A 22,208-nucleotide genomic window follows, 5' to 3' on the forward strand; every position below is an offset into this window, starting at 1 on the left:
ATCGCGGTTTTAGATTGGCTAGTCCTTCGGTCACGAGTTTGGTGAGAAGGGCTGGGGATCTGACGTCACAATCATCACAGGATACCCCAAGGTTCAATGTTATTAGTGGGGGATGCCAAGGTTCAATGTTATTAGAGGGGTACCCCAAGGTTCAGTGTGATTAGTGGGGTACACCAAGGTTCAGTGTGATTAGTGGGGTACCCCAAGGTTCAGTGTTATCAGTGAGGTACCCCAAGGTTCAGTGTTATCAGTGGGGTACCCCAAGGTTCAGTGTTATCAGTGGGGTACCCCAAGGTTCAGTGTTATTAGTGGGGTACCACAAGGTTCAGTCTTATTAGTGGTGTACCCCAAGGTTCAGTGTTATTAGTGGGGTACCCCAAGGTTCAGTGTTATTAGTGGGGTACCTCAAGGTTCAGTGTTATTAGTGGGATACCCCAAATCTTGTTTCTAACCTCTGAAACCACTAAGCAACTTATTCACTCCCTTGTTATATCTCGCCTTGACTATTGTAACTCCCTCCTCATTGTCCGACCTCATCGCAGGCTATCCCCTCTTCAGTCTATCATGAATGCTGCTGCCAGACTCATCCACCTTACTAACCATTCTGTATCTGCCATCCCTCTATGCCAATCCCTCCACTGGCCTCCACTCAGTGTCCTCCACCCCTCTCTGCCAATCCCTCCACTGGTCTCCATTCAGTGTCCTCCACCCCTCTCTGCCAATCTCTCCACTGGCCTCCACTCAGTGTCCTCCACCCCTCTCTGCCAATCCCTCCACTGGCCTCCACTTAGTGTCCTCCACCCCTGTCACCGTTCACCCAAATGCCACGCCCACAGCGACTAGCTAACCGAGGCACGCACGTGCGGACATGACTTGGGGTAAGAGGGAAGAAGGAGGACTTAACTTATAATATATCTACGTATATAAGACCAGCCGTGATACACTTTCACAACACGCACTACCTCTTGGCCACCACCAGAAGGGAGACTCCACTCCAATCCAGCTAGCCGACCACACACTGGCAGATACAAATCCTATATACAATCTGGTGCACTGATTAGAGTTGAGGAGCAGCCCAGCAATCACACACCCTTTTAGGATCCCTCCAGCTATCCTACAGCTAGGACCCCGGTGTGAATCACTCTTCCACTGTCCACACACCCCCACACCAGACACACCACAAACGGTAGCTTGCCACCACACAACAGTTTATCCGCAGAACGGTCTGTTGGGACACCACACACACACAGATCTCCGTATTGCAGATCTGTTACCTTTTCAATCTGCACGCAATCTGCCAACATGCAGTGCAATTGCATATAGATTGGTAATGAGCTTGACCGAGCATATAAAGGCACTAAAATACAATACAATCTAATCTCTCCAATCAAATCTCTCTGGAGATATGAGCCCGTGCTTAAATACACAGAAGTCACTTATTAATTTTAAGATTTAATATCCTGAAAGTGGGGAGTGCATAAAATATGTACAAAGTATACAAAGTTACAGAAAATACAAAACATACAAGAAGACACACAAATGACTATTCACTATAAAATAAAAGGGAATAAATAACAGAAATAAAACTTTTCCCGAGATCTATCCTGCGACTGGAGCAAGTCAGAGAAAGTCAGCAATCTGTTAGTCAAATAGAACTGGCTCCATACAAATCACCCTGTCTATATCTCTGGGTCCTCAATTTATGGGAATATGGACGTAGGCTGGACATTAGTTCTTGGCCAATTGACTCTGGGGGGTGTTCCTGTACCCGCCCACAGGATGTTCTGGGTGCTGACCTGCCCAAAGTCAACTGGACCAGGAACGGCTTGAATCACCAAATCAGGTATTGAATTTCCAACACCAGCACATCAGTCCGATTGCGACAGTACCAATCACTGTTCCGCTATCGCACGCCACATAACCATTTCCTGCATTTTTCTGGGGTTCTACATAGGTCACAAATATAGTTTTATATGCTTATGTAGCCTACAGAGTTCCCCATCAGAAGGAAGTATTTTCATCTCTCTGCAACTGCAATTTTAGCTTTTACATACTCCTTTGATCTCCTGATATACTTCAAAGCTCTGGTCTTCCGCTGTCATGAAGCCAACCCGTCTCCAGCCGTTTCCTTCCATGTTTCCCCAGAAGGTGACAAATCTTATTAGCACCCAGATGCCACTTCCAGCCTGAGGAAGCTCTGTCTCTTTTCAGATGCTAATGGCTGACCATCTGCCTCTGAGTACCAATGGCTGAATATTTCTTTAATGACAAGAAATTAACTACATTTACAATTACATATTGCTACAGGTCACATCTTATCTACTCAATTCTGTACATTTATGTCACAACCCCTCTCTGACAATCCCTCCACTGGCCTCCATTCAGTGTCCTCCACCCCTCTCTGCCAATCCTTCCACTGGCTTCCCATCCAACGGATCCAATGGATAAAATTCAAAACACTAACAATAACGTATAAAGCCATTTATAACTCCGCCCCAAATTACATCACCGATCTTGTCTCTAAATATCACCCAAACCGTACTCTCCGCTCCTCAAAAGACCTCCTACACTATAGCTCCTTTGTCTCCTCTTAACATGCTCATCTCCAGGACTTCTCCAGAGATTTCCCCATCCTCTGGAACTCTCTACCCCAATTTTTCAGACTATCACCTACTCTGCTCACTTTCAGGCGATCTCTGAAAACTAATCTCTTCAGGGAAGCCTATCCTGCCCTCAGCTAATACTGGAATCTTCAACTCTTCCAACCAATCCATCCCCCACAGTTACTACCTTTTGTACCACTAGCCCCTCCTTCCTAGATTGTAAGCTCCAAGGAGCAGAGCCCTCCTATCCCTCTTGTATTGAACTGTATTGTTGCTGTATTGTCTCCCGTTATATTGTAAAGCGCTGAGCAAACTGTTGGCGCCATAAATCCTGTATAATAATAAGGCTCAGTGTTATTAGTGGGGTACCCTAAGGTTCAGTGTCATCAGTGGTGTACCTCAAGGTTCAATGTTATTAGTGGTGGACACCAAGGTTCAGTGTCCTCAGTGGTGTACCCCGAGATTCAGTGTTATTAGTGGGGTACCCCAAGGTTCAGTGTATTAGTGGGGTACCCCAAGGTTCTGTGTGATTAATTGGGTACCCCAGGGTTCAGTATTATTAGTGGGATACCCCAAGGTTCAGTGTTGGGACCCTTATTTTTAATATATATATATATAAACAATATGGGGTGTGAGATTATAAATCCCATTTCAGTCTTTGCAGATGACACCAAGCTGTGCCGGGGAATAACGTCCTTACAGGATGTCTCCAACTTACAAGCTGACCTCAATGCTCTGTGTAATTGGGGTATTATGGGGCCAATGAGGTTTAATGTTGATAAATGTAAGGCTCTGCACTTGGGGGCTAAGAATATGCATGCATCATACATACTAGGGGAGGTACAACTGGGGGGGGGGGGCAATGGTGGAGAAGGATCTGGGGGAGTCAATGGTGGAGAAGATTCTAGGGGACAATGGTGGAGAAGGATCTGGAGGAGTCAATGGTGGAGAAGGATCTGTGGCGGACAATGGTGGAGAAGGATCTGTGGGGGACAATGGTGGAGAAAGGTCAGGGGAGGTCAATGGTGGAAAAGGATCTGAGGGACATTGGTGGAGAAGGATCTGGGGGGCAATTGTGGAGAAGGATCTGGGGGGGTCAATGGTGAAGGATCTGGGGGGCCAATGGTGGAGAAGGATCTGTAGGGGTCAATGGTGGAGAAAGATCAGGGGGACAATGGTGAAGAAAGATCAGAGGGGTCAATGGTGGAGAAAGATCAGGGGGGTCAATGGTGGAAAAGGATCTGGAGGGCAATTGTGGAAAAAGATCTGGAGGGGTAGAGGTCAGTGGGGAAGATGGATCTGAAGGGGGTCAATGGTGGAGAAGTATCTAGGGGGGTCAATGGTGGACAAGGATCTGGGGGTTCTTGTAGATCACCAGCTTAATAATGGCATGCAATGCAAAGCAGCGGGTTCTAAAGCGAGCAAAATCCTCTCTAGTATAAGGAGAGGTATAGACTCCAGAGAGAGAGATATCACCCCCCCTCCCCCCGGTACAAATCATTAGTAAGACTTCATCTGGAATATGCAGTTCAGTTTTGGACACCAATTCACAAAAAGAACATTGGGGAACTGGAGGAAGTACAGAGAAGGGCAACCAAACTGATACGAGGCATGGAGGAGATCAGCTATGAGGAGAGATTAGAGGAACTGAATGTATTCTCTACTGAGAAGAGGAGATTAAGGGGGGATATGATCTCCATGTATAATACATAAGGGGGGGATATGATCTCCATGTATAATACATAAGGGGGGATATGATCTCCATGTATAATACATAAGGGGGGATATGATCTCCATGTATAATACATAAGGGGGATATGATCTCCATGTATAATACATAAGGGGGGATATGATCTCCATGTATAATACATAAGGGGGATATGATCTCCATGTATAATACACAAGGGGGATATGATCTCCATGTATAATACATAAGGGGGGATATGATCTCCATGTATAATATATAAGGGGGGATATGATCTCCATGTATAATACATAAGGGGGGATATGATCTCCATGTATAATACATAAGGGGGATATGATCTCCATGTATAATACATAAGGGGGATATGATCTCCATGTATAATACATAAGGGGGATATGATCTCCATGTATAATACATAAGGGGGGATATGATCTCCATGTATAATACATAAGGGGGATATGATCTCCATGTATAATACATAAGGGGTGGCTATGATCTCCATGTATAATACATAAGGGGGGATATGATCTCCATGTATAATACATAAGGGGGGATATGATCTCCATGTATAATACATAAGGGGGATATGATCTCCATGTATAATACATAAGGGGGGATATGACCTCCATGTATAATACATAAGGGGGGATATGATCTCCATGTATAATACATAAGGGGGATATGATCTCCATGTATAATACATAAGGGGGGATATGATCTCCATGTATAATACATAAGGGGGGGATATGATCTCCATGTATAATACATAAGGGGGGGATATGATCTCCATGTATAATACATAAGGGGGGATATGATCACCATGTATAATACATAAGGGGGGGATATGATCTCCATGTATAATACATAAGGGGGGATATGATCTCCATGTATAATACATAAGGGGGATATGATCTCCATGTATAATACATAAGGGGGATATGATCACCATGTATAATACATAAGGGGGATATGATCTCCATGTATAATACATAAGGGGGATATGATATCCATGTATAATACATAAGGGGGGATATGATCTCCATGTATAATACATAAGGGGGATATGATCTCCATGTATAATACATAAGGGGGATATGATCTCCATGTATAATACATAAGGAGGATATGATCTCCATGTATAATACATAAGGGGGATATGATCTCCATGTATAATACATAAGGGGGGATATGATCTCCGTGTATAATACATAAGGGGGATATGATCTCCATGTATAATACATAAGGGGGGATATGATCTCCATGTATAATACATAAGGGGGATATGATCTCCATGTATAATACATAAGGGGGGATATGATCTCCATGTATAATACATAAGGGGGGATATGATCTCCACGTATAATACATAAGGGGGATATGATCTCCATGTATAATACATAAGGGGGGATATGATCTCCATGTATAATACATAAGGGGGATATGATCTCCATGTATAATACATAAGGGGGGATATGATCTCCATGTATAATACATAAGGGGGGATATGATCTCCACGTATAATACATAAGGGGGATATGATCTCCATGTATAATACATAAGGGGGGATATGATCTCCATGTATAATACATAAGGGGGGATATGATCACCATGTATAATACATAAGGGGAGGATATGATCTCCATGTATAATACATAAGGGGGGATATGATCTCCATGTATAATACATAAGGGGGGGTATGATCTCCATGTATAATACATAAGGGGGGATATGATCTCCATGTATAATACATAAGGGGGGATATGATCTCCATGTAGAATACATAAGGGGGGGATATGATCTCCATGTATAATACATAAGGGGGGATATGATCTCCATGTATAATACATAAGGGGGGATATGATCTCCATGTATAATACATAAGGGGGGATATGATCTCCATGTATAATACATAAGGGGGGATATGATCTCCATGTATAATACATAAGGGGGGATATGATCTCCACGTATAATACATAAGGGGGGGATATGATCTCCATGTATAATACATAAGGGGGGGAGGGGTATGATCTCCATGTATAATACATAAGGGGGGTATGATCTCCATGTATAATACATAAGGGGGGTATGATCTCCATGTATAATACATAAGGGGGGGATATGATCTCCATGTATAATACATAAGGGGGGGATATGATCTCCATGTATAATACATAAGGGGGGGATATGATCTCCATGTATAATACATAAGGGGGATATGATCTCCATGTATAATACATAAGGGGGGATATGATCTCCATGTATAATACATAAGGGGGGATATGATCTCCATGTATAATACATAAGGGGGATATGATCACCATGTATAATACATAAGGGGGATATGATCTCCATGTATAATACATAAGGGGGATATGATCTCCATGTATAATACATAAGGGGGGGATATGATCTCCATGTAGAATACATAAGGGGGGATATGATCTCCATGTATAATACATAAGGGGGGGATATGATCTCCATGTATAATACATAAGGGGGGATATGATCTCCATGTATAATACATAAGGGGGGATATGATCTCCATGTATAATACATAAGGGGGGGATATGATCTCCATGTATAATACATAAGGGGGGATATGATCTCCATGTATAATACATAAGAGGGTGATATGATCTCCATGTATAATACATAAGGGGGGATATGATCTCCATGTATAATACATAAGGGGGGGATATGATCTCCATGTATAATACATAAGGGGGGGATATGATCTCCATGTATAATACATAAGGGGGGATATGATCTCCATGTAGAATACATAAGGGGGGATATGATCTCCATGTATAATACATAAGGGGGGTATGATCTCCATGTATAATACATAAGGGGGGATATGATCTCCATGTATAATACATAAGGGGGGATATGATCTCCATGTATAATACATAAGGGGGGATATGATCTCCATGTATAATACATAAGGGGGGTTATGATCTCCATGTATAATACATAAGGGGGGATATGATCTCCATGTATAATACATAAGGGGGGATATGATCTCCATGTATAATACATAAGGGGGGATATGATCTCCATGTATAATACATAAGGGGGGTATGATCTCCATGTATAATACATAAGGGGGGATATGATCTCCATGTATAATACATAAGGGGGGATATGATCTCCATGTATAATACATAAGGGGGGTATGATCTCCATGTATAATACATAAGGGGGGATATGATCTCCATGTATAATACATAAGGGGGGATATGATCTCCATGTATAATACATAAGGGGGGATATGATCTCCATGTATAATACATAAGGGGGATATGATCTCCATGTATAATACATAAGGGGGGATATGATCTCCATGTATAATACATAAGGGGGGATATGATCTCCATGTATAATACATAAGGGGGGATATGATCTCCATGTATAATACATAAGGGGGGGATATGATCTCCATGTATAATACATAAGGGGGATATGATCTCCATGTATAATACATAAGGGGGGATATGATCTCCATGTATAATACATAAGGGGGGATATGATCTCCATGTATAATACATAAGGGGGGATATGATCTCCATGTATAATACATAAGGGGGGATATGATCTCCATGTATAATACATAAGGGGGGATTGCTGTAGGAAAGTCCTGGATTCTTTCTTGGATACACAGAATATAACTGGATATAACATTTATAGGGAAAGTTGATCCAGGGAATATCCGATTGCCTCTCGGGGGGATCAGGAAGGAATTGTTTCCCCTGCAAGAGCAGATTGGATCGTGCTTTGCTGGGTTTTGCCTTCTGGTGGATCAGCTGTGGGTGTCGGATTATAACTTTTATTTTTATTGGTACAACTAGATGGATGTCTTTTTTCAGCCAGACTAACTATGAAACTATGTAGGTCCCACACCGCTGCCTCCCATCTCCTGAGACTGCACTCAGTGACTTGGGTCTGAGACACTACAGACATATCCCTCCACCCGGCACAGCCAGCAGATAACAGAGAAGTTACCCTGGAGGAGTCAGGCACAAGGCAGGAGACCCCAGTCACATGTCCTGGGTGCCTACATTATGCAATGCTTAGAGTAAAAATCAACATTTGTCTGCCAGCTGAACCCCAGAACCTCCATAAATCCAGTCTAGAGACATAAATTGTGTCTGCAGCACAGAGAAGGAAGATTATCCGAGAGAAATCCAGGAATACAGGACGGGGAACACAGCTCAGGAAAGTGACCAGGGGATTACAGGCTGATATCACCCAGTCCCCGCCCTACTCTGGACCAATCAGTGAGCAGTATGGGTGGAGGAATGGATTTAGTGTTCATGACCCACCTGTGCTGATCTCTGTAGGAGTGTCCTCCTCTATAAATGTCCCCGTTATTCCATCCTCCTCCATAGACTGCTGATCATCCCTCACATACGCCTCTTCTTCTTCTGCTTTCACCTCAAATTCTATATCGATTGGATCTCCACTCTAAATCAAGGAAATGAGAGAGAATATCATCTGTAAAATATAAGGTCACATAAAAAACTCCACACATTGTCTCTATGAATCCATGTTCTCGATGCTCCATCCCACCAACCTTGCAATGGGGAGGGATGGTGTGACCTTCCTGTGTGGAATCCCGGGAATACAGAGGACGGGGACATCTCTCTGATGGGTTCCTGGTATTAGGTGGCTCCATCATATCCTTGTGTCCTTCTGAAAACTCCTCCATCACTCCATACTCCTCATCCTCCTCTTTATACTCTTCTTTAACATCAATATTATCATCCCCGAGGATTCCACTCTGAAAGATATAATAAAACATTCATTGTAACAAACATGCTGTGTATAAATCACAACTACCAATAATTGTCATCATCTACCTGATGATGGTGAGGGATGGTGTGACCTTCCTGTGTGGAATCCCGGGAATACAGAGGATGGGGACATCTCTCTGGTGGGCTCCTGTAGCTGGATGACTCCACCATGGTGTCCTGGTACAGATCTTTGTGTTCTTTTAGAAGCTCTGACTCCTCCATCCCCCCATCCTCATCCTCCTCCTCTTTTATCTCTTCTTTAACCTCAACTTTAGAATCTCTCAGGTTTCCACTCTGAATATATAATAAAAATGACATCAATGGTAACAATGCAGAGAATGTACAGATCCTAATGATACTATCAGTGATTGTTCCTCATCTACCTGATGATGGTGAGGGATGGTGTGACCTTCCTGTGTGGAATCCCGGGAATACAGAGGACGGGGACATCTCTCTGGTGGGTTCCCATGACTGGATCCATCTGTAGGAAACACACACACTGACTGAATCCATTGTTTCTATGTGTTTATCAGATGATGGGGGATCTAGGTGGATCCTCCGTACTGCTCTCTCCTTTACAATAAAGTCTCCTCTTACCCGGTGATGTGAGGGGCGGCTGATTGTCCATCATGACGTCCTTGTAGAGATCCTTGTGTCCTTCTAAATACTCCCACTCCTCCATGGAGAAATAGACAGTGACACCCTGACACCTTATAGGAACCTGACACACACAATGATACAGTCACCATCCAGACACATCCCTTGTCTGTTACTGGAGAATGTCCCAGAATTCCCGGCACCGCTCACCTCTCCTGTCAGCAGCTCAGTGATCTCTCTGGTGACTTCTAGAATCTTCTTCTTCTTTCTCTCTTCTATCAGGGAGGGAGGTGGAGGCAATGTGATGTCATATGATCTCCAGACTTCACAGGAGGAAAACTCTACATCTGAACACGAATAGTCACATCAAATGATATTCCCAGAATCCTCCTCACCTCTCCATTCAGGTCTCCATTTATTATAGCCCCACTTGACTCTGGATGGAGGGACATTGGGAGGAGGAGCTGTGAGGTCAGTGTGATGTCATAGGATTCTCTGACTCTGGATGGAGGGACATTGGGAGGAGGAGCTGTGAGGTCAGTGTGATGTCATAGGATCCTCTGACTCTGGATGGATGGACATTGGGAGGAGGAGCTGTGAGGTCAGTGTGATGTCATAGGATTCTCTGACTCTGGATGGAGGGACATTGGGAGGAGGAGCTGTGAGGTCAGTGTGATGTCATAGGATTCTCTGACTCTGGATGGAGGGACATTGGGAGGAGGAGCTGTGAGGTCAGTGTGATGTCATAGGACATATAGACTCTGGTTGGAGGGAGATTTGGATGGGGAGATTTGAGGGGTCCTCTATATGAGGCTCCCATACAAACCAAATCCTTGTTCCTGGGTGCGTCCTACCTCTCCTAAACTGAAGAGTGAACTTTGTCTTCTACCATCCAGAAATCTGTCCGAAATCTGTGGAAGTAAGCTGTCATGTGATCAGGTGACGTGCGGAGGAACGGAGTGTAAATAGCAGACAATTGTCTCCAGAGCCCCTAATGGTGGGGATGGATTTGGCGGCGTGCTGGTGCCAAGTTTCCTCCCCCCAGGGTCACTGCAGGTGTGGAGAAAAGCTGTGTAAGAGGATATGGAGGAGAGATGAGGAGGAGATCCAGGAATCAGGAGAAAGGTCAGGGCAGGCAACAGACAAGTATGAAGACAAGGCGGTTGGCCGCACAAGCAGTGATGTAGGGGATAAAATCCTTTATTGGAATCCTTTACACACAATGTAGTAACACATGACCGCTCCAGGACAGAGCAGAGGAACAGAACACGCGTGTCACACCAATACAGGCTTAGTCATTACTGATTTATATTTGTCCAGAACAGCTTTAAATAACATGTAACAGCTGATAAGGATTTGTCTGGAATCCGGGATAACAAAGTATACAACAACATGACATCATTAATATCATGACACATAAAGTGACAACAATCCCTGTAATATATGTGGTTCCTGGGACAGGTCACAGATATATGAAATGGAAACCAGCATGATAAGGAAGGATGAGTGACACCTTTTATTTGTTCAGTCCAAGCAGGGAGGTGGAGTCACCCACAATATAATGAGACAATAAATGAAACAATCCTACATAAACATGATAACATCCCACCCGGCACTCAGCCCTGGAGGGAGGTGTCTGCAAATGACAAATCCAAATCCTTCTGTTTACATAGAACATGAAAGCCTGTATTGGTGTGACGCGTCTTCTGTTCCTCTGTCCTGTCCTGGAGCTGTCATGTTATTACTACATTGTGTGTAAAGGATTCCAATAAAGGATTTTATCCCCTACATCACTGCTTGTGGGGCCAACCGCCTTGTCTTCATACTGCCCCTGTGACCACGGATCAGGCCGGCACCTACGTGTCTGTGGAGGGGTCATACACATTCCGCACTCACTTACAGACGTCTTTTTGTTTTTCCTGTAAGTCAGCTTTGGGAGCAAAATATATTATCATCAACTCCACCCCCTGAAGGGGTTCATCTACGCGTTACCTCATCTGCTGCCAGATCCAGGAATGTCTCCTCTCTGCTTCCTCATTCATGGAACTTCCTGTCTGTACCTGACATCACTTCCTGTCTGTACCTGACATCACTTCCTGTCTATACCTGACATCACTTCCTGTCTTTACCTGACATCACTTCCTGTCTTCCATAGAGACTTCCTGTCTGGGTAGAAGTGAGATCCCCACCTTGTGGAGCTCAGAGAGGTCCAAAACCCCTCCCCCGAGCAGTCATATATTTCTGTCCCCCTTGGTGGGAGTGGAGGTGACCCCTCTATAAGGATCTACAGTCCATACACACCCAGCACAAGGCCGGGGTCACACTACCAGATGGTTCTCGGGGCTGCAGTTCCTCTGAGCTCCACATGGTGGGGATCTCACTTCTACCCAGACAGGAAGTCTCTATGGAAGACAGGAAGTGATGTCAAGTACAGACAAGAAGCAGATCGGAGACGTTTGTGGAAGTGGCAGCAGAGGAGGTAATAAGATGTTATGTTCTATTTACACCCAGTAACCCCCCATTATGTCCGTCCTCTTCCTCCATAGTCATCTCCGTCCTTCTCCTCCATAGTCACGTCCGTCCTCTTCCTCCATAGTCATGTCCGTCCTCTTCCTCCATAGTCACGTCCGTCCTCTTCCTCCATAGCCACGTCTGTCCTCTTCCTCCATAGTCACGTCCATCCTCTTCCTCCATAGTCATGTCTGTCCTCTTCCTCCATAGTCACGTCCGTCCTCTTCCTCCATAGTCATGTCCATCCTCTTCCTCCATAGTCACTGTGACGTCTTTTATCTCCAGCAGATGATGATACACACATATATAGTGTGGGAACCCAGATTAACCCCTTCAGGGGCAGAACATCCCCCCACTTCCGGGGCCGGAACATTCTCCTCATTGTGGTGAGGTGGTCTTCTCATAGGAGTGAGCTGAGCTCTCCTGGGTTCGGTTCCAGTGTTGCTCAGTGAACTGGCTGAACTCAAACCTTCCTGAAGTCAATGGCAGCCAATGCACAATAGTTGGACTAATAGACAAGGGGGTGTCAGACAATCACCCTGAGGGACATGTACAATGCAGGAATCCAGTTGGCCGGGAGCAGGGAGGTTCTAAATGGTTAAAGTGAAACATTATAACTGTCCAACACCTTTAAATGGCATTTCTGGGGAGTGTCCTAATCTTGGGGGGTTTCCTAATAATGGGGGTGTCCTTATCCTGGGGGGTGTTCTTAATCTGGGGGAGTATCCTAACCCTGGGGGTTTCCTAATCCTGGGAGGTGTCCTAATCATGGGAGTGTCCTAATCCTAGGAGGTGCCCTAATCCTGGGAGGTGTCCTAATCATGGGGGTTTCCTAATCCTGGGAGGTGCCCTAATCCTGGAGGTGTCCTAATCCCCCTGTGAAGGGACATCTCTGTGATGTACAGAATGTGCTGCAGCAGCGCTGACACTTACAAAGGAAATAGTGTTTAATCATTTGCCTACCAACAACTTCCTGGTTTACAGGAGAGCACGCCGCCCCTTGCTGCTCACGCTGTGGTTGGACACAGCATGAGTTTGTGGTCAGGCCTGCAACCAATGATTGTGTGGCCAACCACAGCGCAGAGATCAGGGTGTTAGTGATCACACATGAAGATCTGGTTGCTTCTTCTCCCTGATCTCACTTACCATTCAGAGCTGAGATCAGGAAGAAAATCCATCCAGTCTGGGAGTACAATCAGCACACATACACTTGTTAGGCACACAGTGAACCCCTTGATTGCCTTCCTGATCACCCATCACCCAGCCAGTGTCATTAGTACAGTGACAGTGTACAGTATTATCACAGATCTCTGTATTAGTGTCACTAGTGACATCAGTTAGTGTCCCCCCCAGTCAGTGTCAGTTACTGTCAGTCTCTGATTGGCTGCCACATTATCAGTCACACTATAAATTGCTGATCACTAGTATAGTGTTTCTCTGGACTGGTATCCTGGTCACGGTCAGACCAATACTAGTGTCCCCGATGGAATGGTAGAAATTCTGAGGCCCCTCTGCACACTGCTATATACCCTTCAAGCAGACTATGCAATGAATAGGGATATTTAGTTCACACATATTACAATACATGCTTAAGCTGCCAACTGCGTCAAAGTGATCCCTCTATGGCCAGTCCTACACAATGGGGGGAGCTACAAGGTTCAGGTCTGGCTACTGACCCAACAATACAACAAACAAGAGATCCATGTGCTCAAATCTCAACAGCTAGTGTGTGCTCAAATCCCAACAGCTAGTGCATGCACTAGCTGTTGGGATTTGAGCACATGGATCTCTTGTTTGTTGTATTGTTGGGTCAGTAGCCAGACCTGAACCTTGTAGCTCTCCCCATTGTGTAGGACTGGCCATAGAGGGATCACTTTGACGCAGTTGGCAGCTTAAGCCTGTATTGCAATATGTGTGAACTAAATGTCCCTATTTATTGCATAGTCTGCTTGAAGGGTATATAGCAGTGTGCAGAGGGGCCTCAGAATTTCTGGTGTTAATATGTGATTACACCCCTTTAGCACCTGATGGATAAATGCATGCACTAGCTGTTGGGATTTGAGCACATGGATCTCCCGATGGAATGTGTCCCCATAAATGCAGTGTTAGCAGGATCAGCCCCGATCACTGCCACCACTTGCATTTAGCCCCCCCAATAAATGCAATGTCAGTATAATTTTTCAGATCACTGCCATCTCTGATACATTGTCTGCAAATCACAGTGTCAGCAACATCTGAGCCTGATCTCTCCTACCACTAGCAGATCATTTTATTTCTAGCACACAAGCAGTCCCTGATTGCTAGCCAGGAGCTCTTTTTCCCATAGTCACCACTAAGTACCTGTAAATTTAGTGTCCAAAAAAAGGTTCCCTAGGGAGGCGTACAGGATTCCCAGCATGACAGATGAGAGTGAAGGGGAAGCCTCACTATCAGAATCAGGCTCAGATTATGAACCTGTAGAGAGCAGTGACACCCCAGCAGGTAGGTCTGATGATGGTGAAGAGGTCCCTGCTAAGATCAGGCACACCCAACCCCATTCCCAGGTTGCTGAGGTGCTAGAAATGCAGGATTATTCTCATATGCAGCACAGTGACAGTACTAACACTGCACTACCTTTTGGTGGATTGACAAGCACCAGTGGCCTAGTACTTCCTAGCCTTTTATACATCAGCACTGCAGTATTTCATGGTGAAGTGGTGAGTCCCAAGTGCAGTACAAGCTGGTGAGGTGGCTAGCACTCGTAGCATTATGCAACTGCATCCACCAAGAATTCAAGCACAGGCCTGTAGAGCCCATGGTGTCCTCCCAGAGGTGCCTGCAAACCCTGAATGGCTTCCCCCAGATTCAGCAGCATCCGTCATCCCCCCATTCACTGCCCAGGGTTCAGGTGGAAACAGCGAACTTAACAACGCCCCTTGATATTTTTTAGCTGTTTTTCACTGAAGACCTCTAAAATTTGATTGTGCACCAAAGCAATCTTTATACCATAATACAATACATCTCTGCCAATGCAAATTCAAAGTTTGCCAGCCTATTCGAGTTCAAACCTGTCACGGTTTCTGAATTTAAAGCTTTTTTGGGCCTAACCCTTGACATTGCCCTTACAAAGAATGAATTGTGCTCATATTGGTCCACAGACCTGATTCATCATATGTCTGTGTTCTCTGCTGCAATGGCCCCCGATGTTCAGACTACATGGAGAGCAGTGGTAAGATAGTGTGGGACTTGTCACCCTTGTTGAATATGGGGTACCATCTGTACGTGGACAACCTTTATGCTAGCATGCAACTTTTTAGACATTTGTTCCTTCAAGAAATTGGCTGCTATGGCACCATGCGATCTAATCACAAAGGCTTTCCCCAGTGGCTTGGTAACACCCCACTTAGAGAGGGGAAGAATTCTGCTTTTGAATGAAGAACTACTCGAGTAAAATGGAAGGACAAATGTGATGTATTTATTCTGTCTTCCATTCAGACACAACAGTCCAAATTTACATGGCCTCTGGTGTTGTTGAAAGGCCTATCTGTGTCAGCGTCAGAATACACCGATCAATGCTGCAGCTGACTGGTGTTCCTGCAAAGCAAATAGTTAACAATAACAAAGTAACAATATAACATTAATTAAAAAAATATATATATATTTTCCCTGACTACCTATGATCTTTAGAGACCTGTCCTGTGCTGAATTGTGTGGACCCCTACACTGTGCCATGCTGTACCCTGGAGTTTCTCCCCTTATTCCATGTTTACCACAGACACATCATTTTTGGGGCGACTTTTGTGTTGAGGTAGGTGGGAGGACAACAGGAAAATGCCTCTCATGCAGCCGGCTAACTGCATCTGGATTTGGGCTTTGGGCCGCAGTGCCTTCTGGATACAGAAGGGCCTTGATGATCTCTTCCTGATATTTTAGGAAGGATCTGGTTCTTCCAGTAGCTTTGTAAATAACAAAAGCATTGTATAGAGCCAATTGACATTATTAAATGTCATTATTTAATGATAAATATATAGACACTTTTTTATGCCAATGTCTAGCTCTGCAGGTGGTTAAAAATGGCTTCATCATTTGGTAGTTGAAGTCTACACCTCCCAGGCTTTTGGAAAATGAAGAAAAAAAATATATTTTTTATTTTCATCTTTCATTCCTCAAAACCTTGTGACAATAAAATGAGATCTGCAAAATACTCAGCATGCCGCTGGTTAAATACCTTGGAGTGTCGACTTTCCAAAAAAGGGTCATTTAGGGGTGTTTGTACTATTGGGGCATTTTAGAGTCTCTAAAACTGTGATAAGTATTCAGGACATCCAATGAATAATTAATGCCCCTTGAAAGCCTGAAGGTGCTGATTGGATTTTGGGCCCTGTACATGGATAGGCTGTACTTGTTTGGGGCTGTAATTACACATATACCCATGGCATGTGTGAGAAATATCTCATTAAAGTGACAACTTTGTGTAAAGAAAAATAACATTTTTGTCATATCCCAAATACTTGTGGCAAAAAATAAAATCTTCCATGGATTCAACATGCCTCCCAGAAAATACCTCAGACTGTCTACTTTCCAAAAATGAGGTAATTTAGAAACATAGAAAAGTGAAGCAGAAAAAACTGTGTGGCCCAGCAAGTTCTTTTGGGGAGGAGGTGGGTGGGGGTTTGTTTGGTAACGTTTTGTCTGAGTATAGATCTATGCTTATCCCAAGCATGTTTGAAGCTATTTACTGCTGACTGGCTCACTACCTCTGCTGGAAGTTTACTCCAAGCATCATCTACTCTTGTGTGTACTGTCCTGGCATTTTAGCACCTCAAGAAATGTGATAGGCAGTAGGAAAGTCAGAGCTGCTTAAAAGCTGCGTAGATTCTGGTATATATCCCGTAGTTTGTAGACTATAACTTTCACACACAACAATTAATATACACTTACTGGGGATTGTTTTCCAAAGACAAGTAGTGGAATACATTTTGGCCTAAATTTATGAAGAAATGAGATTTGGTCAGATATTTTTAATAACAGAAAGTAGAAAATATAGTTTTTTTTTAATGTTGGTCTTTTTTCATTTATATGTAGCGCTACCCCCTCAAGAGTCGCTGAGTATTTTGGGTTCCCTGTTCACTTCTGAGCCCTGGCTGGTGCACAACCCCTGATGACACCATTGTAATACCTTGGTCAGGTGTCCCCCCCGGCTATAACACACAATAATCACATAGCATTGAATGAATAGTAAATCAGTCTGTATTAGAGTCAGATTAGCAGCAATATACACACAAAGAATCGATGACTGATGTGAGAAACTATGAACCGTTCAGGAGAAATAAACAACATATTACAGCACAATACCACATTAAATAGACTGAATTGTCCTCCAGGACTCAGAGTTTTATTGTTTCTCTCCTACCCAGAGAACTTTCCCCAAACAGGCAGAAAAGGGGAGATTAGGAATGTTAGGCTCGCTCCCTTGTGGGCTCCCAGTAAACAGAACCAGTGCTTAACTCTCTGAGGGTTTCAACAAGCAGAAAGTCCCATATAAACCCCATCACCCAATGCAGGAAAGACTCTTCTGCTGGTTTGGTGGAGCTCTTTACATTGGTGCACAGTGGAGGGGTCATCCCTTTTCTTCATGAGAAAATGTCCCTTCCCTGGTGATGAGGACACAGCAAGCAGAGTTCCCCTTCAATAAAGGCAGCAATCTAGGAGTTTACTTGGGTCTGGTGGTTACTCAAACTGAGGAGGGTGAGAGCAGACTTCAGCAGAAGTATGTCCCTTTAGTGTGAGACTTGGCTGGTGGAACTTTGTGTAGAACAGGCCGGAGGTAATATGATTTTACCTTTTTCCAGTTCCTGCCAATCAGGCAACAGAATCTATTAGATCTGATATACTGTGTGTGATACTTCAATGGGCTTCTGGTGTAGATAGGCCGCAGCACTGATTGGGCTACAGAGACTGTGTCTCTATGTGGCAGTCTGTATTGTAAGAATCCTGGACTTAGTAACCGGCAACAACAACTATGGAACCTGTATCACATGGTGGTGTGGTGTGGGTTAGGAACTCTCTCACCCAGTCCTTCAAAGTAGTGGTGTGAAATGATGTCCTTGTTGCTGGGGGGCCCCTTTTCTGGCTGTCTTCCCATAGAGATAGTGGTGCCGATGACGATGACCCGATCCACCTACATGCAGGATTGACTATCCTGCCTCTCTGAACAATCAACAATCTGGAAATTCCCTTCTCCATCCTCTGATTCAGTCTGATCCAGCCTGAGGCCTCCTGGATCGGCACTCTGTTCTCACACGCACCCTGCCTCTCTTCTCCTCTCCTCCTGGGCTTTTCTCCTTTTATACGCTCCAGCCCCTTTACTTACTGACTTGGGATCTGTAGTTCTATGTCAGCTGCACTGAATGAAGAAATCCTGCTTGCAGCATACAAGTCCCAGCATTCTCAGCGTTGCTGTACAATTTCCTGTGTCAGCTGAACTGCAGAGCACAGCCATCTTGTGGCCATTTAACAATCTGCAATTAGTAACAATGCAGTGTGTTACATACATAAAAAAACCCTCAGTGGTGATCAAATACCACCAAAAGAAAGCTCCATTTGTGTGAAAAAATTATATCAATTGCATTTGGGTTCAGTGTTGCATGACCGAGCAATTTGCCGTTAAAGTAGTTCAGTGCTGAACAGCAAAATATAACCTGGTCATGAAGAGGTAATACCTTCTGGAGGTCAAGTGGTTAAACTGTGTGTTAGGTTCTTTACTGTTGGAGCGGTAAGGATGTGGAACTCCCTTCCACAGTTGGTGTGTCAGCGGGGAGTGTAGATACATTCACAAACCTTTTAGATGTGTTTCTTAGGGAACACAATGTAAAGGGATATGGAAGAGGATGGTGCCATAGACACGCAGATACACACAATGCGGCTGAACTGGAGGGACGAGTGTCTATAGTCAACCTTACCGACTATGTAACCATTTATCATTCCTTGTCTGCAGATCTAAAACTCATCAAAACCAGTTCAGAGACAAAACAAACACAACAGAGAAAAGGGGATTTCTGATCCGGCAGACCAAGAGAGTTCTGGGGTCTAAACACTAAACAGTCTAAAGTAAACGTGTTCCCGTGGGGGGCGGTAGTTCTTAAGGTATAACTAAAGGTAAAACTTTTTTTTTTAGGTTTAGATTAGAGAGGAATTAGAGCATCTGTCAGTTTTCATTGCGCTTTGTGCCCCCATTTGTCCCGGTGACCATTATAATCAAGAGTGAAAGAGAGCCCCAAATTTTGGGTTGACATCAGAACACTAATAGAGGGTATATCGTCCACTGGGGAAACTAGTTCTGGCGACACCCCAGAATTCCCTCACTTTGGGGGGATTTCCTCTCACTTCTTGTTTTGGTTATGAGACAGGAAGTGAAGGGAAATCTCCCCAATGGGACACAGATGGCAAAAACACCTGACAGAGGTTATAACCCTACCTTACTCTATCCAAAATGAAACAAGTGGTTTGTCTTTAGTTACACTTTAAATGTCCAGCAACCCTCCTATTCCCCCCTCACATCCACATCCTATTATTGTGTGACCAATACCATCCAAATCATTCTTACTTTCATTTCCCAAAGTTATCCGTCTACAAGGAGACCTGTATAGATCACATGATGGCACCAATGAGGATGGAGGAGGACCGGAGTCACATGACTGAGAAGATACTAAACCTCACCCTGGAGATCATCTACCTGCTGACCGGAGAGGTGAGGAGGATTCTGGGAGGTCACATGACATCACTATTATCTCTATTAATAAAACAGAGTCCTGACCAGAGAGGTGAGGAGGATTCTGGGAGGTCACATGACATCACTCTTATCTCTATTAATAAAACACAGACCTGACCGGAGAGGTGAGGAGGATTCTGGGAGGTCACATGACATCACTCTTATCTCGATTAATAAAACACAGACCTGACCGGAGAGGTGAGGAGGATTCTGGGAGGTCACATGACATCACTCATCTCTATTAATAAAACACAGACCTGACCGGAGAGGTGAGGAGGATTCTGGGATTCTAACATGATATTCCTATTGGTTCCTCAGAGATTTCCTCTTCTGAAGTCAGGTGATCATATGACCATCACAGTGCCTCCATGTGACTCCCTAAACCCTGAGAGACACAACATGCAGAAGATTCTAGAAGTCACCAAGAAGATGATGGAGCTGCTGACAGGAGAGGTGAGCGGTGCCGGGAATTCTGGGACATTCTCCAGTAACAGACAAGGGATGTGTCTGGATGGTGACTGTATCATTGTGTGTGTCAGGTTCCTATAAGGTGTCAGGGTGTCACTGTCTATTTCTCCATGGAGGAGTGGGAGTATTTAGAAGGACACAAGGATCTCTACAAGGACGTCATGATGGACAATCAGCCGCCCCTCACATCACCGGGTAAGAGGAGACTTTATTGTAAAGGAGAGAGCAGTACGGAGGATCCACCTAGATCCCCCATCATCTGATAAACACATAGAAACAATGGATTCAGTCAGTGTGTGTGTTTCCTACAGATGGATCCAGTCATGGGAACCCACCAGAGAGATGTCCCCGTCCTCTGTATTCCCGGGATTCCACACAGGAAGGTCACACCATCCCTCACCATCATCAGGTAGATGAGGAACAATCACTGATAGTATCATTAGGATCTGTACATTATCTGCATTGTTACCATTGATGTCATTTTTATTATATATTCAGAGTGGAGACCTGAGAGATCCTAAAGTTGAGAAAAAAGAAGAAATAGAAGAAGAGGAGGATGAGGATGGGGTGATGGAGGAGTCAGAGATTCCAGAAAAACACAAAGATCTGTACCAGGACACCATGGTGGAGTCATCCAGCTACAAAAATCTACCAGAAAGATGTCACTGTCCTCTGTATTCTCAGGATTCCACACAGGGGGGTCACACCATCCCTCACCATTACAAGGTTTGTGTCAGGTCCAGACTGGCCATAGGGCACACTGGGTATTTGCCTGGTGGACAGGGGCTTCTGGACAGGGCAAGAACTCTGGGAACTCTGCTGCATTTCCTTAGTACCCTGTGATGTGTGGAGAGGGAGTGAGGCAGACAGCTCTGGAGCCCTGGAGCCATGGGGGACTGAGCCAGGGGGCAAGGTAACCTTGCTGCTCTGATTCCATTGTTAGTGGCCCCAGGAGGCTGGACTGCGGCTGCCCAGTGGCTGCAGGGCTCTGAGCTGAGAGAGTCTCTCTCTTACAGCCCAGAGCCATCAATGACATTCCACCCCTTTTCCCACATGGACAGGGGTTGAGAGAGAGAGCTGGTTCTGTTCCTCCTCCTCCCTCCCCTCCTGTGTCATCCTCACCTACACCCCCCGGCAGTGTTGTGCCTCAGAGATGGAGATATGTGGGTGGAAAGTTTTCTTTTTCTACATTGTGCGGAGGATTACACTGGGCTGCTCAGTCTAAAATGCCTGGGACAATTTTTTTGGCCCAGTCTGGGCCTGGCTGGTGGGATGGAGCATCTAGAACATGGACTTGTAGAGACAAAGTGTGGATTTTGTGGGTGATGTCACAATAATAAAGCTCATATTTTACAGATGATATTTTCTCTCATTTCCTTGATTTAGAGTGGAGATCCAATCGATATAGAATTTGAGGTGAAAGCAGAAGAAGAAGAGGCGTATGTGAGGGATGATCAGCAGTCTATGGAGGAGGATGGAATAACGGGGACATTTATAGAGGAGGACACTCCTACAGAGATCAGCACAGGTGGGTCATGAACACTAAATCCATTCCTCCACCCATACTGCTCACTGATTGGTCCAGAGTAGGGCGGGGACTGGGTGATATCAGCCTGTAATCCCCTGGTCACTTTCCTGAGCTGTGTTCCCCGTCCTGTATTCCTGGATTTCTCTCGGATAATCTTCCTTCTCTGTGCTGCAGACACAATTTATGTATCAGTTCTGGTTTATTCCTCACTCTCTGACTAAGGTCCATGAATAAAGAAATGACCTGGTAGGAG

At 44.6% G+C, this 22,208-nt stretch overlaps 1 protein-coding gene across 1 annotated transcript; it reads right to left on the reverse strand.

The window, feature by feature from the left end:
- Positions 1-1,442: 1,442 nt before the first annotated feature.
- Positions 1,443-11,583, reverse strand: LOC149445458 (uncharacterized). The gene is made up of 6 exons (XM_089653754.1): positions 11,559-11,583; positions 9,485-9,582; positions 9,168-9,395; positions 8,882-9,088; positions 8,631-8,772; positions 1,443-2,259 (listed from the first exon to the last, which is right to left on the reverse strand). The coding sequence occupies exons 1-6, from the start codon at positions 11,581-11,583 to the stop codon at positions 2,162-2,164; spliced, it is 798 nt and encodes a 265-aa protein (XP_089509880.1). The 3' UTR covers positions 1,443-2,161.
- Between the last annotated feature and the right edge of the window lie 10,625 nt (positions 11,584-22,208).

The sequence above is a fragment of the Staurois parvus genome, unplaced genomic scaffold (assembly GCF_062004578.1).
Source record: "Staurois parvus isolate SC_StPar_1 unplaced genomic scaffold, SC_StPar_1.0 ptg000720l, whole genome shotgun sequence".
In the NCBI taxonomy this organism is placed as follows: Eukaryota; Metazoa; Chordata; class Amphibia; order Anura; family Ranidae; genus Staurois; species Staurois parvus.